Below are 26,510 nucleotides of genomic sequence, written 5' to 3'. Positions count from 1 at the left end.
AATACGCCTCCTCCACAGGGATGGTCGGCACAGGGGTCTAACCAGAACCTAACTTAATCACTTAGTGGCTCGGGCTAAGCATAATGAAGGTTAGTGCCGAAATCCGTCCCGCATCCGTACATTCCTCAACAGTCTGCATGCAGAAACTGGCCCCGCACGACACAGCCCGGGGCCTGCAATTCTTTTGTCTTTCTGGTCTTCTGCTCCCAAGTGGACAGCCAGTCCTACCTCGAGGATGTCCCTTGCCTTCTTCCGATTTGTTCTTTTAACGTGTTAGGACCTTGAGAAGCAGATGATCGATACTATTAGAAGCGTGTGTACAAGAGGAGCTGGGTGGAAGCGAGGCTTGGGAGGGGGCAAGAGAGGCGCCCTTGGAGAGCCATCCCCTGGCAGCTCAGCCCCCTGACTGCTGCTACCTGTGTTCTGGAAAGCTCATCGGAGCAGATAAGGGAAGCATCATTCTCTTAAAATATGAATTAAATAAGACCAACCCTCCCTTTTAAGGATCTAGCCCAGTGCTTCTCAAATTTTAATGTGTCTATGAATCACCTGGGGAATCCCATAAAAATGCAGATTCTGACTCAGGAGGTCTGGCTGGGGTCTGACATTCTGCACTTCTAACAAGCTCCCAGGGGATGCCAAAACGGGTTTGTGGACCTCTTTGAGTAGCGAGGGTCTACGCTAGAACAGCGCTGTCCAGCAGAAACATAATAGACCCATTTTAACTGTTCTCGCAGTTAGCCCCAGGTCTAGCTAGCTGGCCTCCTCCAAGCCGTCTCCCAGAATTCCTGGGTGTTAGCTGGGAAGTGATCAGAATTTTAGCTGTGCATGAATTTTAGTTGGATATTCAACCACTGTCAATTCATAATTAGTCCATACTGTACCCTATTCCTATCATGAGAAACTTTTAAAAGGCACCAATACTCACCCCAAACTAGCAGAATCAGAATCCCTGAGGGTGGCCCATGCCCAGGGGGATCTGCGGCCCAGGACATCAGAGGCAGGTAGCCCCAGGAAAACAGGTGTGGCTGGAGAGAAGACCCCGAGGTTGCCTAAGGGGCCTCAGTGCACCCCCTCAAGCCCTCTACCCACCAAACTCAGTGACTGACAAGCTGTGGCCTAACTCTCCCCCCTCAGGGGCAAGGGATCAGCTAATACCCTGAGGCCTAGGCCGAGGGGATCAGGGGTCACAAGGAAAAACAGTCTGAAGGAGAGGGAACACTAGACAAAAGAAATCAACCAGCCCAGCAACCTGCACAGACGAAGCAGAGTTCATGGATCCGAACTGAAACGGATGCAGCCCAAACGAGCAGAGAGGAGAGAGACGGGCTGGTGTTAATAGGACAGAGATACTGACTTTAGAAACGGAGAGGAAAAAATAAATACGGGAGTGGGTCTTAATCATTTCAGGAATAATGTGGATTCTGAATTTCAGGAAAAGAAAATAGATGGCATAATTATAAAATCCAGCAGAGGGAAAAAAAAAAAAAATCAACCCAATCAAACATTGCAAGGAAAGATACCCTCCCGAAAATAATGGTAAAAAGAAAACATAAAATAATACTCCAGAAGTGCTAATATAATCACAATTACCCTAAATGTATGCCAGTTAAATTCACTAATCAAAGACAGACTCTCAACCTGGGTTTAAAAAACAAGATCCGGGGCGCCTGGGTGGCTCAGTAGGTTAAGTGTCCGACTTCAGCTCAGGTCACGATCTCGCAGTTTGTGGATTCAAGCCCCGCATCAGGCTCTGTGCTGACAGCTCAGAGCCTGGAGCCTGCTTTGGATTCTGTGTCTCCCTCTCTCTCCGCTCCTCCCCAACTCATGCTCTGTCTGTCTTTCTCTCTCTCTCTCAAAAATAAATAAACATTAAAAAAATAAGAAATAAATTAAAAAACAAGATCCCACATCGTGTATCTAAAATAAAACACATTTAAAGCAAAAGGATCTGGAAAGACTGAAAACCTGGAAAGAAGAGAAAAAAGCTTTATCGGGCACACAGAAACTAAAAACAAAAGAATAAACAAAATTACTGTAGCATCAACACAAATAGAATGTAAGGTGAAAAAAACATCATAAAAGAGGAAGAAAGAGGCTGCACAGACACCAGGAAAAGAAACTTAATCAGGAAGATGTAAAGACCGTGCTCGTATGTGCATCTAACAATATAGCCTTAACATTCTATAATAAAACAGCTGTCAAAACTATGGGAAGAAAATTAGCAGAGGCGTAGAAGAATTAAGTACCACAGATAAGCTCAAAATAATACATAGAAAATTCTCTCCTCAAACAAAAAACACATTACTTTTGAGCACATATGGAACATTCCAAGGGCAAATGCCATAGGGTCTCTTAAATATCTATTCCAAAGAAATCGGCATTCACGTGAACTATGCTCTCTGGCCATATGCAGTCAAAACAGACATCAACAGAATAAAAAGTTTTTGTTTTGTTTTGTTCTTTGACAGAGAGAGCTCGTGAGCACGCATACGAGCAGGGGAGAGGGGCAGAGAGAGTGACAGAAACTCAAGCTGGCTCCATGTTTAGTGAGGAGTCAGACACGGGGTTCGATCCCACGACCCGGGGATTACGACCTGAGCCAAAATCAAGAGTGGGGCACTCAACGGACTGAGCCAACCAGGCGCCCCCAAGAAGTTTTTGTTTGTTTGTTTTTTGTTTTTTTGTTTTTTTAATGTCAAAAATCCAGGGGCCCTGGCTGGCTCAGTTGGTAGAGCACGTGACTCCTAATCTCAAGGTCGTGAGTTCAAGCTCCACGTTGGGCATGGAGCCCACGATCAATCAATAAAATAAATGTCAAAAATCTAGGAAAGACATTCAATTAACTAACCCTTGGGTTACAGGGGGACATTACAAAACGAATACAAAATTACAAAGTGAATAAAAATGAAAGCACTAGGGGCGCCTGGGTGGCTCAGTCGGTTAAGCGTCCGGCTTCAGCTCAGGTCACGATCTCACGGTCCGTGAGTTCGAGCCCCGCGTCAGGCTCTGGGCTGATGGCTCGGAGCCTGGAGCCTGCTTCCAATTCTGTGTCTCCCTCTCTCTCTGTCCCTCCCTCGTTCATGCTCTGTCTCTCTCGGTCTCAAAAATAAATAAACGTTAAAAAAAAAAATTTAAAAAAAAAAAAAAAAAATGAAAGCACTAACTGTCAGTTTATGGAGCAGTGCTAAAGCAATTTTTAGAAGAAATATTACGGCTTTCAATACACTCATCAGAAAACGATAAAGAATGTAAACTATTAAAAGCTGAACTTTCTTTTTTTTTTTTTAATTTTTTTTAACGTTTATTTATTTTTGAGACAGAGAGAGACAGAGCATGAACGGGGGAGGGTCAGAGAGAGGGAGACACAGAATCTGAAACAGGCTCCAGGAGCTGAGCTGTCGGTACAGAGCCCGACGCAGGGCTCGAACTCACAGACCGCGAGATCATGACCTGAGCCGAAGTCGGCCGCTTAACCGACTGAGCCACCCAGGCACCCCAAAAGCTGAACTTTCAAAAACAGACGTTTGGAACAAAGAGTGCCCTTTAAGAGGAGTGAAATAAAGGAGAAAAATCAGTGACTCAAAAGAAAAAAAAAAAAGGACAAAGAGGGCAAGAAGGGCAAAAGGCAGTTTTCGTTTAAGAACTCATAAGACAAACCAAACTCTACAGGAGACTGAAAAGAAGTCACAGACACGTTCAGAAATACAGAATCTAGAAAGAAAATGCGAAGCAGCTAGCACTAAAACAACAGATTTACACAAATCATGAAAATATTACGAACACTCATACAAGAATAAGTGTTAAAACCACGATGAAATGGACATATTTCTAGAAAGTTATAAAATGCCCAGATTGGTCTACAAAAGGAAGAGTCAGACTAATAAAGAGAGTGAGACGGTGAACGCCTGCTCGCCACACTCAGTCTCAGGACCCACGGCGGGACAGGGGGAGCCCGATCACGCTGAAGCTACAGGCGTTCCTCATCTCATAGAAATGATCCCAAAACAAGTTTAACCTATTTTACACGAGACCCGTATAGTTTCAATTCCAACTAGATAAGGGTAAGAAAAGTATAGGCCGATTTTATTGGGTAACACAGATGTCAAAACTAGGCATCAAATCCAACCATATTTTAAAATTCAAGACACAGTTGGCCCCACAATGCACTGCATGATCTGGCCTCAAAGCATCCATCACTGTAATGCAATTTACCACATGCATGGACTAAGGGATCAAAATCGCATGGCCATGAATAGATTTTAAGAAAAAGTATTTGCTAAAGGTCAACACCTAATTATTATTAAAAAAAAAAAAAAACAACTCTCAGAAAAGGAAGGGAAAGGGAATCAAGGTAATTGCTTAATCTGTTTAAGGCGTCTACCAAAAATTCCCTTGAGACCAGGAAAGAGCAGGCCACCATCACTAAACCACTATGCGAGTCCTTGAGTTTCTGGCCAACAAAACAAGCCACTCTGGTTCAAGGAGTGGAAGGAAAGGGGTAAACAAAAGAGTCACTTTTTTTGCATATGATATTATCCCCAGGGAAAGGTAACAGAGTCAAGGTAATCAGTAAAACTAGAAAGAGACTCAGCAAGCCTGCCAGTTTCAAAATCGGCAAACAAAACCGGTTGTTTTTCTTCCATACCACAATCATCAATCAGAAGAAAAAAAAAAAAAGTTTTTAAATAAGACACTGGTCACGACACCACAAAACTGTAAAGGACTAGAAATTAATTAAATAAAGATTTCACAAAACCTTTTTGGAGGAGGAAGACCTAAATAAATGGAGAAGTATCTTTGTTCAAGGATGGGACAACTTAAAAGGTCTTCATTTCCCCCCTGCCCCCAAATTAACCTGTAGATTTCATCCAAATGCAATAGAGACTCCAGCAGAACTTGAGGGGGAACCAGACAGATATGTGCATCAAAGAACAATAGACCTTGAGTCGCCAAGGTGCTTTGAAAAAGAGCCAAAGAGTTGGGGCGCCTGGGTGGCTCAGTCTGTTAAGCGGCCGACTTCGGCTCAGGTCACGATCTCGCGGTCCGTGAGTTCGAGCCCCACGTTGGGCTCTGTGCTGACAGCTCAGAGCCTAGAGCCTGCTTCAGATTCTGTGTCTCCCTCTCTCTCTGCCCCTCCCCTGTTCATGCTCTGTCTCTCTCTGTCTCAAAAATAAAAAAACAAAACAAAACAAAACAAAAAAACGTTAAAAAAAAAAAAGAAAAAGAGCCAAAGAGGATAAATTCACGTGATCAGAAATTAAAACGCATATAAAGCCACCGTAAAATGGTGTGGTGCCAGTGCAAGAAGAAACAAATAGGGGGCAGAACAAAAGAATGGCCCTAGAAACATCCCCACGTGTATATGAGGCCCTGACGTACAAGAGACGCGGCTCCCAAAATCACAGGGTAGGAGACAAAACCGTTCAGCAATGTTGGAAAACCTGGCTACCTCTCTGTGCAAAAACCATTTCCAACCTAAAGATCTAAACGAGGAAGACCAATGTTTGATGGTTATGTGACATAGCCATCAAAATACGAGTATCTTTGGGGCACCTGGCTGGCTCACTTGGTAGAGCATGAGACTCCTGATCTCAGGGTTATGAGTTCAAGCCCCACGTTGGGCATAAAGATTACTTAATAAACTTTAAAAGAGAAAAAAAAGACATGGGGCCCCTTGGGTGGCTCGGTCGATTGGGCACCCAACTTCAGCTCAGGTGACGATCTCACTGTTTGTGGGTTTGAGCCCACAGTTCAGAGCCTGCAGCCTGCTTCGTTTGGATTCTGTGTCTCCCTCTATCTCTGCCCCTCCCTGGCTTGTGCTCGGTCTCCCTCTCAAAAATGAAAACCAACCAAAAATGAATTAGAAAAGATTTCATTTTTAAAGAACCATTAAAAAAAAAAAAAGTACATGATTATCTTCGTGATTCCGAATGGGGAAAGATGTTCTCAAGAGGGAAATCACACACCAAACATGAGGGGGAAAATCGAATACACTGGAGTTCATCAAAATTAAGTTTTTTTACGTATCGAAGGACACTACAGGCAAATCAACAAAAGAGACTGGGAAAGATCATTTGCAACAGCAAAAACCAACAAAGGATTAGCATGCAAAACATACAAAGAACTCTTACAAATCAACAACAAAAAAGTAAATCATTAAAAAAAAACAAAACAAAACAAAATACTATATGACCAGACAATTTACAGAAGGGTAAATCTGAAAATCTTAGAAGTATAAAAGAGGTAGGTAACAAGTATGAACCTTCCCGGTGATTAGAGAAGAATCACACAACGCTGAAGTACCACTTTAAAACCATCAGAATGGCAAAAAGTCTCCAGGAAGTGCTGACACGAACATGGAGAGAGCAGTGGTGCCTCTGCTCTGGGAAGCAATCTGGCAGCACTTAGTGAAATTAACAGCCCTTTTCACTCTGGACGCAGCAACCCACTCCTGGACCAGCCATCATGCCCTGTGCGTTAAGGATGCCAGAGGCACTGGGGTATTAGAGACCACAGTGTGGAGCCACCCCCACGGAAATGGACCCAGAAGCCGGGCGGTGCTAAGAACTGAACTTATGTCCCCCAAATTCATATGCTGAAGTCCTAGCCCTTGAAGTGATGACATCTGGAGGTGGGTCTTTCGAAGGTCATGAGGGTGGGGTCCCCACGATGGCATTAGCAACCTTGTAAGAGACACCAGGGTGCTCCCTCACTCTCTCTCAGGCCCGTCTGTCGCCTGGAGGATACAGCAGTCTGAAAGCCAGGAAGAGGACGCTCACCAGGAATGCAATCTGCAGGCACCTTGACCTTGGACTTTCAGCCTCCAAAGCCGTGAGAAATAAAATGTGTGTTGTTTAAGCCGCCCAGTCTAGGGTATCTTGTTAGATCAGCCTGAGCGAACCAAGACAAGTGGATTCTTCAGATGGAATCCAATGCAGCTATCATGAAGGACGACCAAACTGTGTAGGGATCATGGTCAGATCTCCAAACCAGTGACGAGTGAAAAGGAGGGAGAAAGACGTACAGCACATCACCAGACAGGAGTTAAGCTACTTACACCTACAAAGCAGGGCGCCCCGTTCACAAGAATACAGCTGTGTAGAGGCATACTAAACACCAGCATAGGGCAGGAGGGCCAGCGTCTAGAAATGGGGGTGGAGCCTAAAGGAAGAAAAACTTACTAAGATGAATCATGTGTGCTGTGAACTGATGAGTGATGAGGGTGAGACACACACACACACACATACCCCCACAGGCAGACAGAAAACAGGGGTCTGGATTTTCCTGCCCATCTCGTACAGATCGGTGTTAAAACTCTTACACTTTGACTTAAGGATTTCAATGTTTAACACCATAAAACAATCGGCAGGATGTTCCTAAACTTGGAAAATTACAACGAACTGAGTTGGTGACGGCCCTCCGTGTCAATTCCACACCTATCTGAATCGACAGACCCTCGCAGAACACACACACACACACACACACACACACACACACACACACACACACAGCTGAAAAAGATTTGGTATTTTGCCTTAACTTCTGGAACCTGTCAATTTCATTCACAATTTACACCAGCTTCTAATTATACTTAACTGAATATTAACCATTCTAATTGCTTAATGCTTTATTGGCTCCATGCAAAGTATCGAGGGACATCTGGCTGGGCAAATGGGACCCTGCCTGCTGCTAGGAGAGACAGCTTGGAGCACACACTCCTCCTCATGCTCTCATGTCTACCCTCATCCAGAACCAGAGCATCTCAAAGGCAGGACTACTAAGTCCACACCAGCAAAGCAGCCAAAAGAAACTTTCTACCATCCGGATTTTAACCGTAACACTCCTGTTTCCCATCACAGAAAGTTGGGGGAAGGGCGACTGCAAGACTGAGAGCCCAGGCCCCTTCCACATTCCTGCTCCGCGTCCCCTGCATTGCACACTGTCCTGCCCCCCAACCCCCACCGGCCCGCCAATGCTTAGATTGGTGGCAGCTGGCCCTGGAGCCTCTTTGCCCACAGGCACGTTCATGGGCTTTGTCCTGGCTCATCTCCTTTTATGAGAGAAGCAGCACTTTTCCAGCAGCAACCCTGACATCCCCTGCCCCTCTGGCCAGAACCAAGGGCAACCCCCACCACGCCTGGCCACAGGGAAGGCCCTGCCAGGACAGTTTAGACAAACATCTGGTTTCGCCCCGGTGCGGGGAAGAGTGAGGAGGCAGGCAGGCGCAGAGGGGAGAGACCCCGGGTGGGCCACCAACAGCATCTGCCGTTAGCCAAACACACGGCCTGCTCACGCGTCCATCTGTCTCTCACGCTGGTTCCAAAGTGAGGCAGCTCCACCACGCAAGGAACCCGACGAGGCGGCCGGAGGGAGACCAGAGCGGGAAAAGGTGCAGCGGCCCAGGCATTAGATGAGCACCTGGAGAACAAACAGGAGCCGCACCCGAGACGTCAAACAGCAGCAGGCTCGGAAACGGGAACACAGAGTCCCCATATGTGACCCAGCGTTCCTACTCCTGGGCGTGTACCGAGAAAAGCCGAAAACGCTTCGCACAGAAACTTGCACACAGACAGGTGTTCGCAACAGCATTATCCGTAAAAGCCCCAAAGCGGAAACGATCCAAATGCCCATCGTTTATGAAAGGATCATCAGATGTCGTATACCCATCCCGCGGGATCTCATTCGGCCATAAAAGGAATGAAGAAGGGATACACACTACGACATACGTGAACACAGAAGATACTACACCGAATGAAAGAAGCCAGACACAAAAGGCCACGTGTTGTAGGGTTCCATTTATATGTGAAATATCCAGAACAGGGAAATCCATGGAGGCAGAAAGTAGCGTGATGGTTACACAGAGCCTCGGGCGGGATGGGGTAGGGGGAGGCGCAGGGCAGATGCAGGGGTCACGGCTAACAGGTACGAGCCTCTTGCTGGAGGGTGGAAAATGTTCTGGAATGCGACTGTGGTGACAGTTGCACAACATGAGGAACACACCCACAAGCTGAACTGCACACTTTAAAAAGGTGAATACAGTGAATTTTATATGAATTTGATCTTAAAAAACAAAAAGTAACAAATGAGTGCCTGGCTGACTCTGTCTTGATCTCGGGGTGATGAGTTCAAGCCCCAGGCCGAACTATGTCCCCCATGTCTTCGGGGACATAGAGCTTACATTTAAAAAAATTCAGAAATCAAAAAAAAAAAAAGTAACAACACAGGTATGGGCTTTGTGTACAGGGAGCTGTCCTCTGAAGCGTGTTCAATAGAAAAAAAAGTGTTCCAAGAGCACTCTGTACCAGGACATCCCCCAACCAAAATGTAAACCTAGTCGTATACTCAAAATGTTTTCAGGTCACGCTGTCCCTTAAAAAACAGAAATCTGTAAGATGTTTAGACATCCTATTGGCCCTCGCCCTAACCCAAATATCAGCCTCAGCTCAAGCTTCTGGAAGCAGGGGCTCCTCGGCCAGCGCATCTGCTCTGTGTACACCCAATGGGGAACACACTGGAAAACTCAGAGACCGCATTAAAAAAAAAAAAATCTATTTGAGGTATAAGAATCAGCTTTTGGAAAAACGCCCTAAGCCTCTCAAATAAACAGCAGGCATCTCACAGACACAGGACACTGGCCACTGAATTCCATACGCAGGCACCTCTGTTTCAAGTCCCTTCCGAGGAGCCTCCCGGCAAGAACAGCTGGACGGCAGGTGTGCCTGGGGCAGGGAAGGCAGGCGGGCAGGCGGGCAGCTGTGCCGGGACATGGCGGAAGGGCCCGACCCCCCTCCTCCCTCGTGGGAACGCTGCTTCCCCATTCTGGAAGGGGCTGCACAGCCCCCATTAGGAGACGTGGGTGTTTTAGAGGCAGCCATCAACTCGGGTATTTCTTAGCTAGACCCCTTCCCTCCTCCTAAGGCAGAGTAAAACCACCACCATGTGCAAAGTTGCGGGGGGGGGGGGGGGGGGGGCAGACTTTCTGGAAAGTCCGCAAACACACACTCTGTCCTGGGGTCTGAGGCTCGGTTTCCTGGTCCCAGAAGCCCTGCATGTGGGTCACCTGGAAATAACACCACCACGCAGTAACCTTTTTAAACCTGCTTCCACCTTCCTTGTTCACCCCAGAGTGGTTCTCACACCTTTTCTTTTCGCTGGAAACCATCTCTTCGGCTCTTTGACACTCCGCGTTCACCTGGGAGCAGCCTCCCTCCCGCGTCCCAGAAGAATGTCACAACAGGGCCCTCCGCTTCCCCTGGCACCCCAGACTTACAAAGAAGAGTCCTTCCCTTCAACCTGGAAACAAGTTCGAGCCTTTGCATCCCCAAACAACCCTCCCACGCCTGCACTTCCCACGCGTCTCACACCCCGCACCTCGCACCTCAGCGGAGGGGTGGGATTGGAAGGCGCCCTGGGCAACCCAGGGGCAGGCGACCTGTCCCTGGGGCGACGTGGCTCCCATGCTGAACGGGAAGTGGCCCTCCCGATAGCCAGCAGGCATGAACCCCCACCAGTACCTGCCTGACTTGCCACCAGGTATCACGCTATAATTAGTCATTGTAATTGAAGCCGAACGTAATTAATTACATAATTTCGAAGTGTTCAAGTTTAATTCCATTAAAATTACATCATGAAACTGGGGAATTACAAAGGATTACCGACAAAAAGCAAATAGGGATGAATAAAGGAACTCCAGACTGACTCCCTGCACATCTGAGTCACGCCCAACGCTCAAGAACAGGATAGTAGTGACCGCACCTGCCTTTAATAAACCCGTGGGGCCCAGCCAGGCGGCAGGGTGCAAGGGCTGCCTCTCGAAGGGCCAGCCCCAGGTGACACCAGCCTGCCGGACGCCCGGGGTCCAATGGACCCAGAAGGCCCTCCCTGCGCCGCTCCCTGCCCCTCCCCCACTCAGGTTCCTCTGCTGACACCTCACCCATAGGTGGCCCCTTCTCAGCCAAGGCCACCACGACCCCACGGGCCCTGCCCCAAAATTCCAGGGCCCGGGTTCCGTCTGCCCTCTTCCTTACCCCACACCCTCGGGCCAGTATCTTCTCTCCTGTCCCTCCCCACCTCTCACCAGAACTGTGCCTTCCACACACCCCTCCCACTGTCTTTACCACCCCTCCCGCCTCACTCTGGTCAGCCCTTCCGATGACTCAGTGGGGCTGCGCGCTGAGGTCCCGTTCTGTCTGCTCCACGGCCCTGGGCACGGGCAATACGTCATGGACGTCTTCCGTACCTTCGCTCTCCATCTCCCTGCTAGAAGGTAGGTCCCCTGAAGGCCGGGGTTTCCCCACTGTTCTGGTCATTAGAATGCTGTGCTACAACCCTGCATGGCCCACAGGAGATGAAATCAGTCAAGGGAGCAGGACAGCCAAGGACCATCTTTCCAGGACCCAGGCCTTATAATCCTGACACCTGGGGATACGGGGTGTCCTGCAGTTCATCGAGCAGCAGGGCTGGGGACCCGTTCCTCTTGGCACCCCAGGGGTGATCAGGCACCGTGGAGACACTCTTGAGGAATGAACGAATGGCCCCAACGGTCCGTGCAAAAAAGGAGTCACTCCAAAACAAACCAAACTGCCAGCAACTTCGCTCAAACACGCTGCATTATTTCCAAGCCGGCTGCACCTTGTAGGTTTTCTTTTTAAATTTGTAAAACTTCATTACAAAAAAAGCTGCATCGTCCCAAAAAAACCAGACACGCAAAAACAGTCATCTGAATCCAGAGTAGCCTAGAAGCTCCGTTTTTCCATGATAATGTCCTCGACTAAAGTAAGCTGAGATCTAAGGAGTATCACCTGGCCAGACTTCTTCTCTCGGGACAGATGCTCACCCGCAGACCCCTTACAAAGCCAGCCTCTCGCCAAACACACCCCAACAATGCCTTCCATGTGTAACTGAGGACAGAGCCCTGGTGTGGCTGGTGCTGGCAGGTGATACCGCACGGATCTGAACCCAGCATCACTGCTGTGCCTCAATCGGCCAGACTCCCAGGGGCTCAGCGAGCGGGGATTTTGTCTTGGCCATCCAGGGTGAAAACACAAATATTAGGCTCTCACAGCAAACTGTTCCCCAACACCAGCTCAGGTCCCATGTCTCAGAGACCAGCCCTGGTTAGGTTTGTGCTCCCCAGCCACCGCAGCTGAACAGGGCACAGCCTCTGGGCCACCAGCTCCTTCCCTCCTTCCCCGTGGCCCAGGTCCCGGGATCAGGCCTCTCTCCTGCCTCCCATTTCCCCAGATCTCTTCCGCCGCCATTTGCTGGATGCACAGACAGGGCACAGAGGATAGCAGGGGACACAGAAAGGAGGGCTACCTTCAGCTCGAGGCCATCACTGCACCCCAGGTACCAACCAGATAAAGTTTGCTGATGGGAAGATTCATTGCCGGCCAAGGAGGATCGGATTACCTTCTCTTTGGTGCTCCATCGCTAGGACCCCATCGCTATGACTCCGAGTCTCAAGGCAGGGGAGGCTCTAGAAAAGTTCTTTCGAGTCTCAAGGCAGGGGAGGCTCTAGAAAGGCTCACAACTCCACCAAGGTCTCCCACAGAAGGTGTCCACCCGCCGAGGTCAACTCAGGTACATGCACGTCCACCACCCCAGGCTTCATTTTCATCCCGGGTGACTCACACTAAGTGACTTCCCCACCCCAAACTCATCTCGGGGCTGGGTGGGGAGAGTGGTCCGTGGACAGGAGCCTGCTCCTGAGTCCCCCCACCGCAGCACCTCATCACGAGGACCCTGCGGCTTCTGCAGAGCCGGCCTCGTGAACAGCAGGGATCAGCAGGAAAGCCATGGGCCCAGGAATCAGCTACCGCTCTTGGGCTCCCGGCTTCTCACCTAACCAGCTGGGTCCTCTGGCCTCCTCGGGGCTGCTGTGTGTGCACGACGGGAAAGAAGTTGAGGGCCCACACCGCATCTGCCCCTAGTCAATACTCAGGAAATGATAGCTGTTAGCGTATATTTAACAACAACAACAACAAAACCGGTTTCAGCCTCTGCCTTGTCACCAGTGGTCATAAGACCAGCTATGATAACGTGCGATCCACATTACCAGCAGCGACGCTGTCCTTCTCTTGCCCCTCGACTGAAACATCACAGGAGTCCGGGCCCCAGGGCCGGGAAGTTAAGATTCAGGCGGGGGTCCCCCAGTTGAGATCGGCTCTCCAGCCCTCCCCACCTCAAATGAGAGGCCAGCCTCTCGACACCGACTGAAAGGCATACAAACCTTCCACCAGCTTCAAACCCCGCGATTCAACTCCTCACCTGTGCCTTCAACGGCAGCCTCTCCACTGAGCTCCGCCCTCCTCCTCCCCAGGGCTCAGCCCCTGAACTCCCACCGGACCTCCCAAATCCCACAGACCCCGCAGGGAACACACCCTCTGCCCCTGGCAGGGGTGGCTCCTCTCCCTCCTCCCCGTCCCTGTCGACACCGCCCCCCCCCCCAGGCTGGGCCCTGGGGTCTGTGGCTCCTCAGATGCCCCTGGCAAGCCTTGCTTCCCCCAAACCCATGCAAATGCTTCTGCAGCCAGACAGTGACGTCACCTTCACAAAAATATCCTAGGTACTTTCTTTGTAAATGAAGAAACAGAGAAAGGCAGGCAGGCGACTGAGGCCACTGCTCCGCCCCGGGGCTGGTCCGAGGCCTCTGCCCAGCTGCACGCCAGGCCCACGGGGCGGCTTCTAGGGGCTGCGCACATTCTCGACCCTTCTCCAGTGCTGACACCCGGACCTTCGGGCCTCCTGCTGCTTGCTTTCTTGTGCACGGGTTGGGTTCTAATCATTACAGTGCGCACTTTCCCCATTCACAGGGGGAAGTTTCCTCCCATTCAGGCCCTGGGCAGAGTCAAAGAATAAATCTCTGTCAGAGGATTGTTCTGCCTAATTCTATTTTTAAAAATGTGGTGTTTTTTTTTTTATGTTTTATGTACCACAAATACAATTACATATACTTTAACCAACGTACACGTCACTTCGCAAAGACGGAATGGAAATAAACAAGAAATCCATGTTCTGTCGCGATTACGTATATGGCTATCAGTAGCTTTCAAAACACAACCATTTTCTATACCTATCTACTTTGCACAATCCAAAAACGAATCCCGTTTGCTTTCTTAAATGAACTAGCTGAACTCGTCTTAGATCCGAATATAGGGGGCTGCCCCCTTGAAAAAGGCCAATGGCTCTCCTGCAGCAGGACTTACAGGTGCATAACAACACAAGGTGCAGAACAGGAGCGTGAATGGTTAAGGAGAGCCGGAAGCTATGGCGGATGCTACGTGGGGTCCATCAGAATCACCAAAGAAGGGAGGCAGACCTTAGAGACCACCAGCCACCCTCCAACTGTTCTGCTGGCAGTGGCGAGGGGTGGGGTGGGGGGGTCCCCAGTTTGGACTCCCTTCCTCTACAGCCCTCCATCAACTCATAGCACACAGCTCCGTCACAGCCAATGCCAGCGGCCCGCTCCCCGAGGATGGGAAGTGCTGGAATCCCAGCCTGCATCACCAGCGCCTGGTGCACGGGGCTCCCACGGCTGTTAAAAGCAAGGAAAAAAGGAGTGCGTGAAACAAGGTTTGACGCTCAGATGTGCACAGGGAGGACGAGAGCGTTCTCCCAAATTGAGCATGAATCTGGGATCCTTCTAAGTGGGGCAGAAGGTTTAGGTAAGGCAGGACCAACCATCAGGGACTCTGTCTGCCGAAGGAAAGTGGTCTCCATTCTACACCCAAGTGAGCCACTACAGGAGAGAGAACAGCATGACGGGATCAATGATTTGGGAAGATTAATCTGGCAGCCACATCTATGATGGGTTGCGACCTGTTGTGAACACTTTTGAAACAAGTAAAAGCTACACATTCAGCCCTCATGTGCTAGAAAGATCTGGCTCTCATATACAACAAGCAGCCCCCAACCCTAACTGCAAACACACGCACAAGAGGTTCATTGAAACATCCTTGCGGTGTAAAATGGCAGCAGAATTGCACACCAACACACAGCAAAGTAAAACAATCGCCAACGATTCCTCACTCCCCTGACAATGACCTTTTAGCCACAACTGGCAATACCCTCCCTCTCTCAATTCCATGCCAATGGTGACAAATTTGAGAAGTGGGGAGAAGAGAGATGACTGAGGGGTCCCCCGGGATGACCCACTCCAGGTAATGACTTCCTGACTGCGTAGCACCGCTCTCCAGGCTGTTGGCACTCACCGGCCCCTTGGGCTCACCTGCAACTGTGAGGTCCACGGCGGACCGAGTCACCTGGATGGGCGCCTTGCAGCAGCCTGGGCTTCCCATCTGGCTCCTGCGTCCCACACATGCCTACGGAACAGAAGCCTATGGACTCCAGACCTGACTTTGTCCCCCACTTGGCTGATCGCTGTGACAGCACGTGGGATTATGTAAGCAAGAAACCGAGGCACAGCTGACATGAAGCCATTCCAGTAAATTCATGTTTCCACGAATGCTCCTAAAGTCAGTTTTCACTTTCAAAATCATACAACTTAGAACATCTCTGCCGTGTGAACAAGACGGGAAGGTGGAAATGGATCTGCAGGTCTTCCTATAATTTTAGTTGTAATTTCTGCATGTTGGGGACTCAAAATCTTTCCCCTTTAAAAGGTTAGTGTTCTTTTTTTTTTTTTTAATGTTTATTTATTTTTGAGACAGAGAGAGACAGAGCATGAGCAGGGAAGGGGCAGAGAGAGAGGGAGACACAGAATGTGAAGCAGGCTCCAGGCTCTGAGCAGTCAGCACAGAGCCTGACGCAGGGCACGAACTCACGAACTGTGAGATCATGACCTGAGCCGAAGTCGGACACTCAACCAACTGAGCCACCCAGGCGCCCCTAAAAGTGTTCTATGGGCAGTAGCTACCTATGTGCTCAGTGAGGGCAGGGCAGAGCAATGTGAAACAGAAGTAATTCACCACAGGCAGAACCGCGTGGGTTCAAGTTCTAGGTCGACTACCACAGTGAAAAACAGAAAATAAAGGACGTGTTTCACCATTATCTGCCACACCTTGTGGAATGAAGCAAAAATGGTGATAGGAGCAACAGAATGTTCCTATTTTCAGGGTAAGGGGGGAAAAAGAAGTCTTTCCCAAACCTAATCAAAAAAATTAAATGCACAATTCCCTCCAGCAAGAATTTTATTTTTAATTTTCATTTACATAGCTCTCTTTCTTCCAAGAATCTCAAAATAATGGAGCTCCACAAATACTTAGCAAAAAAAATAAAATAAAACAATTATAAAACAACAGTTGTCACAACAGGACAGGCTTGGCAGGGCAGGAGCTGAGAAGGGCAAGAAGCGGCAGGCAGAGGTGACGGAGGGGGTGACAGCAGGGGTGACAGCAGGGGTGACAGCAGGCACTTAGGGCAGCACCTCAAAGGCCCTTCCTGCTCTTGCTTGCAGCTTCGGGCTTTTCAAGACACGGATCTACCTTTGGTGTCGTTTATTAGCTTTTTTATTCTGACCCAAATAACGCTCTCTCCCCTAAAAACAGGAGGGAAGGCGGTAATCAAGCAAGGACCGTCACAGGTCCAATATATCACAGAACTGAGATGCCTAAAATGACTTCATATTCTTTTTGGTCTTAAAAACTATGTGAGGAAATAAAATATTAAAAATGTATTGGGGGTTAAGAACCCATGTGAGACAAACTGTCTTTTAGGGGGAAATTGGGAATAAGCTTTTAAGCTAGTTGTTTTTGGTTTGTTGGTTTTTTTTTTTTTTTTTTTTCCCAGCTGAGTGGACAGGATCTGAACATCTTACATTTAGCAAAAAGCTGTCAACACCCAAATAAAATCTTAATGACAGTCAGAATGGCATTCCATTTCTTGCAATTTCGCAATGTTCCCTTAAAAAAGAGCTAATTTGTCAATTTGTTTTTCCCTTAACCAAATTCAGGATACCTCGCAACCATATATAACTTTTTTAAAAAACGTTAACTCATTTAACTTTTTGAATAAACACAGCCAAATACAAAGATGTCTTTAAGAAAACAACCCTCGTGCTGGTATACTCAGGATGATGCTAAAACATGCTTCAGAGTAAGTTCTGATAATTTCTTCCAACATTGTTCGTAAATCACAGTCAAAAGCATGGAAGGTTTCAATTGTCGGCCGAGTGGGCCCCACTGTGGTGTCTGGGGTTTTACAGAGGTGTGGGCCAGGCACCTGGGAGGCTCAGTCGCTTAAGCGGCTGACTCCTGATCTCTGCTCAGGTCATGACCTCACCGATCATGGGTTCAAGCCCTGTGCCTGGTTCTGTGCTGACAGCGTGGAGCCTGCTTGGGATTCTCTCTCTGCCCCTCCCCGGCTCACTTGAGGTCCCACACACACACACACACACTCTCTCTCTCTCTTAAAACAAATAAACTTAAAAAAATAAATAAATTTAAAAAAAAGGGGATGTGGGCCAACTCATTTTCACAAATGCTTCAGTGAAAAGCAGTAGAATCTATTCAGTTCCATGTAAATCCTCTACCTGGCTATTTTTCCAGGTACTTTGTGATGCTGGGTAAATTCTGGGGAGGAATGAACACCCCCAACCTCGCTCCTCTCCAGCCACCTGTCTGACGGGGGTCCTGAGGAAGGCGGGGGTGGGGGTTCACGTCTGAGGAGCTTCCCCAGGCTGCCCATGGCCCAGGGCTCTAACACACACAAAAATTCTGCCAACTGCCCTGGGCCTCCTGCAGCAAGGAAGAGCCTTCAGATTCAAATGAAGAAAATGACAAGATTTATTTCGTGCACTGACATCATCCTATCAGAATTTAATTACAGCAAGAATTAGAATTATTTTTATTAGAGAGTTGTTTACTTTTCCAAGGAAAGGTCCTTGATGGGTTTTGCAACAAATTAGATGGCTTTCAGAAACTGCTGTTGGCCCTCATTATGTTTTTTTAACGGTGTCGTATTATGTGAGTAGGGTAGCACTTGTCCTTTTTAAAAATCTAAGGTGCTTCAAAGCTGCTTCTACCAATGAAGGCGACGCCATGGGTCCCCCCACACACCCACCCATCCCAGGCAACTTCCTGCAGGGACATCTCCTGCCCAGCCAAAGACCACTGTCCTCTCCCTACCTCCTTAGAATACGACTGAAAATTGGGACTGATTACAGCCCAGCAAATCCAGAACTGTGACAGGACCCACAGCTCAATACAAATCTTGGCTGTCCTCTTCAATAAAATCAACACGTAAACACAAACCAAAACCTGGTCCTTAACCATGCAGCAAAACCAGGCTATTTAGCTGGCTTTGAAAACGAGAATAGGAAACATGACTAAGATATTTCAGAGAGCCCCGCCACTGACATTTTGTTGAAATATCCCAAACTTGGGGCAGGTTTTTTTTTTTTTTTTTTTTTTTTTTGGTTGCTATGTGACTTTATATCCCTAAATGTCGAGTTTGTAGGAACAGTAATTTCTCTGTGAATTCTAAATCATTACCAGGGTGTAATAAAATGTATCCAAATGCTCATGTCAATAAATGTTTATTAAATCAGAAATCACAAATGAATTCACAACTTCTTTGCTATAAAAGCTATATAACACAGATATTAAATCGCTTGTCTAATTATGCCATTCAAGTTCCTTTTTCACTCCACGATCTGCACATGCATAGTTCTCTCGGGTGTCCCGGCAGACACAGGCATCTAGTTCCGAAAATGCCCAGCACGACTGGAACGTCCAGGTAAACAGTAGTGAGGCACAATGAGAGGTCATGGGGCCCCTCTTCAAACAGCTTCAACAAAACAAATGGCCATAAGTAAAAAGTGTCTCTGTGCTATGCTATAATAAGATTCAAACACAGGATTCCAAGAATTCCACCTGTTTCCAATTAGATACCAGAATTGCTTTGAGTGTTTAAACTACATTCACTTGCTACTTATACAAAACAATTCTTCCGGGTTTTTTTGAACGTTTTAAGTATGTTAAAATAAGATTAAGGGTCTGGTTTAAACAATCAGAGGCAGGGGAATTTCAGTTGAAACCAAAACTGTCTCTCTGCAGCCATAATGCAGAGCTTCAGACAAAACAATAGAACAAGATAACGAATTTCTATCTCTGACAGTTCCTTGTAAAAATCAGACCTTTCATAGGAAAAGCAATTATATACACACACTTTCATACGTTAAATGACTGTAAATAGGTTTTTAAATAATTTCTCAAATAAGTGTGCGATCCTATATATTAAAGTAACTTTCAGGTAGGATTTGTGTTACAGGCCGGCGGATGCACCTGCCTTTTTAAAAACGGGAAATTTACAGGACATCAAACGTGAACTGTGTGAAATGGAAGCACAGGTACGAATCTGGCCTAGCTCTGCAGGATTTTTTCACAGGACGAATTTCTCTCTTTAAAAATGTGCAAGCTTCCCTCTAACAAATCTGTCCTTCCTTCGTTTCGCTGAGGATGTTCGCGGCGCCTTATACAATGAGCTGAAACGGATACAGATTTTCTACCTCGAGCCTCGTCTTCTCTCCTAAGACGGACCCCGAGCACAGCCCTGGGAGCAGTTCTGCTGGTTGACTGCTACAGGTGGACCCAGAAGGGGGGAGGACGGGAGGGAAGCACAGGCCATCCCTTCCGCACAGCTCCTGCAGAAACCCTGCTGGGTTTGTTTTAATTGTACACAACAGGACAGGGGACTTTTTCAACAGCCTGTAAAAGTCTCGGGGGCTCCATAGGCTCACCAGACAACATTTTTAAGGTTAACTCAGTGGATGTGGAGAGAGTGATTCCGGAGGGGATTGGCAATTTGTCCCCTCGCCCTTCCAACCCCCTCCTGCAGCTAACTACTGGCAAGAGCTGTGTGAAACTGGGGAAGGAGGCAAAGGGAGACTCCACGGACCCAACTGTATCAGAGGCTGTTGTGTAACCCCAGCCCTTCACCGCCTTGCACCTTTAAAAGACAAAAACAGAAAAACCACACAGAGTTTCACACAGAGAAAAAAACTTTAATCCACTGACAATGACCCCCTCCCACACGCCATCTCAAAGACACTGATATTAAAAGAGCCAAGAAAACAAAGACAGCAGCTGTGTAGAAGCCCTTGATTTGTTTACTAGATGGGATACATACTGTAATCAAAATAATACACTTCTGGGGAATACTTCCCTAACAGGGAAACGCAAAATAAAAGCTATCAGAGAAACGGACTTTGGGCAAAACTGGAATTATTTTTGGATTTTGACAAAGAGGAAAATGTTTAAAGTTAACTTTTGCAGAGACTCCTTAAAGGGGAACACCAGTCACCACGGAAGAATAACGCCCCGAAGGGAAGTGGGTCGCTGGCAGGCCCCATCCCCAAAAGCTTCACTCACACACAGAGTTACGAGAGCTTGTTTTAGAAAGTGTCCTCTTTTCAAACATGTATTTAAAAGGCAAATTTATACAATGGTGTTTTTCTTGTCTTAAAAAAAAAAAAAAAAAAAAAAAACCTGGTTTTTTTACAAGTCTGGGATAGGATAAAAACTTGTCCAACTCGTCTTATTAGCAACACCGAAGCACTGGCACTTCCATACCACAAGCCTTTGGGACTGAAAAGGAAACGAAATAGAGCCCGATCTTCACAAACTCTCTTTCTGGGCACTCAGTCCACGTCCCAGGGCAGCTTTAAGACCACGCCGAGGGACCAGAACTCAGCCCGTGCTCACTGGGGGGCAGCAGGGGCATGGGAGGGACACACAACCATCTTGTCTCCAGCAAACCCGCTGAGGTCTCCAACCTGGGTCTGAGTCTAGCTCAGACAGGGTCTCTTTACCCTCAGGTGGCGATGCCACAACCCACACTGGGCTCCGCAGGCAACCCGATCTCCGGGTCAGGGGTTCTGGAAAGACGAGAAGAGCCTGAAACTAATGAATTCTCTCTTCTCAAACTGCAGTCTCATCGGCTCACTTAACTGTCTATGGGAACAGAGATGACGTTAAACTGGATACCAACTCAATAGGCCTCTTCAGGGCCCAGAGAAAGAACCAGTTTAGCCTTCTGCTTGAACTTTGACATTCCACAGTCAAATGAAGTTTTTCAAACCTGTCAAGAAGGGGCAGAAAATCATCTCAGCCCCAATCTTCACCTACCACCAAAAGCTAAAGGAAGCTCCGTACAGACAATGATAATGATGCTCGCTCACATAATTTTGTTTGCAAGACCAACACCTTAAAGCTCATTCACATAAACGGACAAGGAACCTTCCAGGCCGATCCTGGAGTTCCACAGTTAAATATCCTCATGATATCCCGAAGGAGCTCATCACTGGCAGGTTGTGGGGTGTCAAAGAGATCCTAAAATCTAATACCTTTCTGGAAACCGAATCGACCTCCCACGCAGTTTTTTTGCCAAAAAAAAAAAAAAAAATGCTTAAAAAATAAACTTCATGGATGTTCAGCTAAATGTCACATTTAGGAAGACAAGGAAAAAAAATTAAGGTTTGTCTCTTCAAAATTCCACAACGGGTTTTACTGTAAGCACAGGAATTAAATTATGGTAAAAGGGAGCTATTTTTACTAAAACAGGGTAGACCAATTTATCAAAAATGCCATTCGGCTGTGTTCATTACATTCAGGAATCTAATTTACACAATAGACACTTTGGAGTAATCTATTTTAGTCAATAAATACTCAAACTCCTTTAAGTTTTAATCTTATCGAAAATACATATTTCACATAGTCTTCTTCCTAGTTAAGCGAGAAATCTGAAGAAATTTCATAACGACTATGAGTCTGTTTTATCGTTCTTACGTAGGCAGGAACAGAAAACAAGCATATACAATTAAAGTTGTCAGACTCCATTTATATAGGTTTTAATCCAATCCGCTTCATTTCATCCAAGGCTGCATCTGGAGTTCATTTGCTTCCCTCCTAAAAGTACTGTAGGTCACTATCACCAGTCCTCCGGGTTAGGAAAGTTCGGCCAAGTTTACCTTCCCGCACACCTTAAAGCAGGGCGCCGCGGCCGTCCCTAAGGGACGCTGGGCGACCCCCGCGGTACCAGGCCGCCCCGGGGCCCTTCGGAGCCGAAGACCGACCTCCCCTCCCGCGCCCCCACGCCCCCCCCCCCAGCACCCCCGCATCGCTCTTCTGACCCACACGCCGCTCACCTTCAACTTGACTCCGGCTACGCACAACATCCACCTGGCGGGGTTCCGGGGCCGTCCAGGCGCGGCGAGCGCGGAGCCGGCAGATTCGGGGCGAACCCCGAGGGCGCGCGGCTCCTCTGGGTCTGGGGTGACAGGCAGAATCGCGCCCCCTGGGCACAGCGGCAGCACCGGAGCCGGACGGGGAGCCCCGGCACGATCCCCCAGCAACGCCCCGGGCTCGGCGCGCGGACCACGGCCCGGCACACCACTGTCCAGGGGGGGCCCCGGGGCTTTGCTTTCGAGAAGCCGGCCCGAGGCGGCATTTCGGACGGGACCCGCCGCGCGCTCCATCGAGCCCCGCGGACCCTGTTGGGAGGACAGGGCCTCGGAGGAGAGCGCCAGAGCGGAGCCGGCGGGTCACCGGGGGCCGCGGGAGCCTCGGGGCTCGGGCCGCCCGGACCGGCGGCGGGGAGGAAGCGTCCCCCCACCCGGGTAGACGGCGCGCCAGGGCGCAGCGCGGGGCCTGAGCTCGGGGAAAGTTGCTGCCCTCCGCCCGCACCGGCTCCCGCCGGGCGCGCCGACCCTCGGGCTCCGCGCGCGGGGTGCCCGCCGCCCCTCGCAAGTTTACCCCCAAGCACCCCTACCCGCGTCTCCGGCCGCGGAGGGGCCGGTCCGCGCCACTCGTGCAGGCACACAAAAGAGCCGGGCGGCTGCGGGTGGCCCCGGGGCGCCCGTCCGGACGTAAACAAACCCCGGGGTCCGCGCGGAGACCCCCACGCCGGGTGCGGGAGCGGCGGCGCGGCCCCGGCCCGCTGACAGCCCCGGCGCGGCGGGCCGGGGCCCGGGCCGGCCGGGGCCGGGGCGCGCGGACGCCCGGCCGCCCGCCCGGCCACCCGCCCGCCTGGCCGGAGCCGGGCCGCGCCGCCGCCGCCGCCGCCGCCGCCGCCGCCGCCGGTGGCCGCTCTGACCCTCCCCCGAGCCGGCGGCACCACAGCGCCACCAGCCCCAGCTCCGCCGCGCCGGCGGCAGTGGCGGCGGCGGCTCCTCCTGGAGAGGCAGGCGCTTCACCCCCCACAGCAACTCCCCACAAACTTTCCCCGGGAATACGGCGGGCCGGGGGCGCGGGGCGCGCGGCCGGGCGCCGCCGCCGGGCCGCAGCCCCCTCCCGGCGCAGCGCCCGCCGCCGCCGCCGCCCGCCGCCGCCCGCTCCCCGCTCGCGCGCGCACCCCGCGGGCCGCCGGGGCCGCCCCCCTCCCCGGTCCCGCGGCGGCGGCGGCGGCGGTGGCGGCGGCGCAGGGCCGGGGGGGCGCCCGGGGTGGGGGCCGACACCGGGGGCAGCGGTGGCGGCGGCGGCTCCCGGCGCCATCTTGGGCTGATCGATGAATTGAACAAAGAGGATCAATTTCTGATCAAGCGAGTTATCAATGGGGGCCGGGGAGCGAGAGGGACTTGTCCCCGACTCGGCCCCGCTTTCCCCGGCACCCCCCTCCTCCCCGCCGCCGCGGCCCCCCGGCGGCCGGGCAGCCCGGGGCCCCGGGGGAGGCCGCGACCGCCCGCAGCCCCCACCCCCGGGCGAGAGGCCGAGCGAGCAGAAGCCTGACCTGCAGCTGCTGTAAATCAAAGCGCTTCCAATATTGAAACATCGATCCCACATTGGCCGCCATCTTGAGACATATTGAGACGGAGTGAGAGGCTGATAGAGAGGGGGCTGGAGTTCAGGAGCCGCCAGGAGGCAGCAGGCGGGCGGCGCCAAAACCCGGCCTGGAGCCGGCCGCCGCCGCCGCCACGGAGGACGCGGACTCCTCCTCACGGCGCCGCCGCAGCCATGGCGAGCCCGAGCCGGAGCCGGAGTCGGAGCCCGAGGGCGCGGCGGCCGCCGCGGGGCCTGGAGCGCGCGGCCCCTGCCCCCTCCCCCCGGCGCCCGGCGCCGGGCCCGCGACCCCCGCCCCTCCCGGGCCCCCGGCCCCAGCGGGCGGCGGCCCCCGGCCCGGCCCCGAGGGGGCGCTGGAGGGCGGCGGGAGGGGCTCCGGGGCCCCGCGGGAGGCCCCGGGCCGGGCTCACCTGGGGCTTGCTTCGGGCCCCTGGGGGTCGCGGGGGCCGCCGGCGGCCGAGCGCAGCCCTTCGGGGGCCCTGAGTCCCGGGCTTTCGGCCGCGTCCGGGCGGGCGCCTGAGCCGCGCCGCTTTCGCTCGCCCTCCTGCGGGCCCCGAGCGCGCGGCGCCGCCGCGACCACCTGCCCGAGCCCCGAGCGCCGACCCCGCGCAAACCGGGCCCACGGCGGCCGCGCGTGTGCGAGGCGCACTGGCGGGCGGCTGAGGCGCACCCACCTCCCCGGGGCCCCAGCCGGACCCCGGTCGAGCCCGCCAGGGACAGCGTTTGAGATTGGGGGGAGTGGAGTTGGGGTGAAACCAGCCCCGACCCTGCTGTCGCTGCACACGTTAACGCCCCGAACGGTGGCAGCGCGGTCCCCGCGCCGCGCCGCCACGCACCCGCAAGCCGGGTGGCCAGGGGTCCTAGCTGCGCCAGCTTAGGCCACGACAGGAAAAGTCTTGGCGCACCGTTGTGTATGCCCCGCACCGCTTCGGCGGAACAGCCTTGGAAACTTCCTGTAGTTCAGACACTTCGGTTTTCACTCCTTTTGGCGCAGAAACTTGGAAAGTGTAGGTGCACTTGCAACAAAGTATGGTCCCTGGTTTACAGAAATGCTGGCATTTAAACCCCAGAGTCAATTCGCTTTTGATTTCTTTTTTCGCAGAAACCTGGCAAAAGCACCCCGTTTTATGATCGTCATGTTTAACTGATTATGCACACGTGTGAGTTTGACTTCCCAGCAGGAATACTGTACTTTTATTCCCCCGCACTTCATTTGACGTGTGATTACATCCCAAATTCCTTAATCTTGAAAATTATATGTAAATAAAATTCGGATGGGATACGAAATAAAACGTGTAAGGATATGACTGCTTTTCAACTGAGTTCGAGGGCTTAGCGCTGATCATTGGGGTGAACGGAAGCAGTTTTGAATGAAGGGCCTGGAAATGAAAGGCCACGAGATTTAGAGAACACACGTGCCCCAGGTCTCGGCCGGCGAAGAACCTCAGTTCCGTCAATGCGTGACCGGCTCCTGAGGTCGGCCGGCGGCGGGCGGGGGTGGGGGTCCCTCGGCGTCCCCATCGCAGCTTCGCCCAGCAGAGGGGGCAGGAAGCAGGTGGGTGGGAGCGCACGAGCGCAGGGCAGGGGCGCCGCGAGCCTCCGCCGCAGATGCTGTGACGCCGCGCGGGGCAGGGCACTGGCGACCTCGGGAACGCCGAGGACCGCCTCGGTGTGGGGCGCCCGAGCCCGCGCGCGCAGTCGGCAGGCGGCCGCGCTGCAGCTCCGACCGCGCCGCCCGGTAGAGGGCAGCGGCGCCCCGACACTCGCGTCCTCGGGTCCCCGCGCACGTGCCCACCCGCGCGCCCCGCGCCTGGCCACGCCCTGTCCCGGAGCCAGGCCCCAGGCGGGAAACTGCCCTGCCACCTCAAGGGATCCCTGTCCCGACGAAATACCACCTCTAATGATTCCCACCCCCTCCAGGCCCGGTATCCCAACACTTGGGGGTACGTCTGCGCTCCTCTCCTATTCGTGCGGTGGCAGGCAGGCGAGACCTCGCAATTGCCCTGAAGGTGGCCAGACAAATAAAATGTGCAGGGGCTTAAAAAAAAAACAGAAAACCCCCAAAACTTCCCGTAGGGAAGGCTCAAGGAAGGATCAGGGAAATGGTTTGGATTTGGTGCAGATGTTCTCAATCTAATTATCGTGTCGATCCCCTGGGTTTGAACCAAAAAAAAAAAAAAAAAAAGTGAAATATATATGACCTGTGTAATACTCCAGAAGTACATCTGGTTGGAATTCAGGGTTCTGAATCCACTGCAATATTTTAGAAATAAATTTGATGAGTATTAGATACCCTTGTTACATTTCTGGTTATGTTTAGGTTATTTGCATGCTACTAACTTGACTTCCTAGAGAAATAATACATTGGCCCAGAGGTCAAGCTCTATTTAAAGAACATGTAGATTTTTTTTCTTCCAGAGTTTTGCCTTATACTAGGCTTCTTGCTTTCTGGGTATTGGGGGGGGGGGGGGGGTGCGGGTAGACAAAAGTTAGGAATGACTTTGCCAACACCACAAAATGTTACCACTTTAAAATGGAATTCAGAACAAGCCACTGATCAAAAATTATCTTAGCCGAGTTAAGTGATCAGCAGAGACCTAGAAAGCTTGTAAAAGTACATTTCCTTTTTCTTGAGTGTAGACATAGAATCAGAACAAATTGTATCGATTTCTAAAGGCGATTTTGTTTTGGCTTTTTTCTGCTTGACTTTGTCTCATTGTAGAAGGTTAGGAGGACTCTCTTGGACATCCAAATACAGTAAATCCATGAATG

General features: G+C 50.9%; 1 protein-coding gene and 2 non-coding genes across 3 annotated transcripts in view; 2 read left to right on the top strand and 1 right to left on the bottom strand.

Annotated features, from left to right (window-relative positions):
- The window catches only part of CUX1 (cut like homeobox 1), a 340,084-nt gene extending 317,194 nt beyond the window's left edge, over positions 1–22,890 (bottom strand). The window contains 2 exon segments of the mRNA XM_042921134.1: positions 22,109–22,453; positions 22,732–22,890. Coding sequence (XP_042777068.1) covers positions 22,109–22,438 — 330 coding nt within the window. The 5' untranslated portion in view covers positions 22,439–22,453; positions 22,732–22,890.
- On the top strand, positions 2,713–2,786 carry TRNAR-CCU. The gene has a single exon. It is a non-coding gene; the product is annotated as a tRNA-Arg (tRNA).
- On the top strand, positions 5,555–5,627 carry TRNAR-CCU. The gene has a single exon. It is a non-coding gene; the product is annotated as a tRNA-Arg (tRNA).
- Positions 22,891–26,510: the final 3,620 nt, after the last annotated feature.

Source organism: Panthera leo, chromosome E3 (assembly GCF_018350215.1).
Source record: "Panthera leo isolate Ple1 chromosome E3, P.leo_Ple1_pat1.1, whole genome shotgun sequence".
NCBI classification, from domain to species: Eukaryota; Metazoa; Chordata; class Mammalia; order Carnivora; family Felidae; genus Panthera; species Panthera leo.
This window is presented reverse-complemented; position numbering and strand designations above follow the sequence as displayed.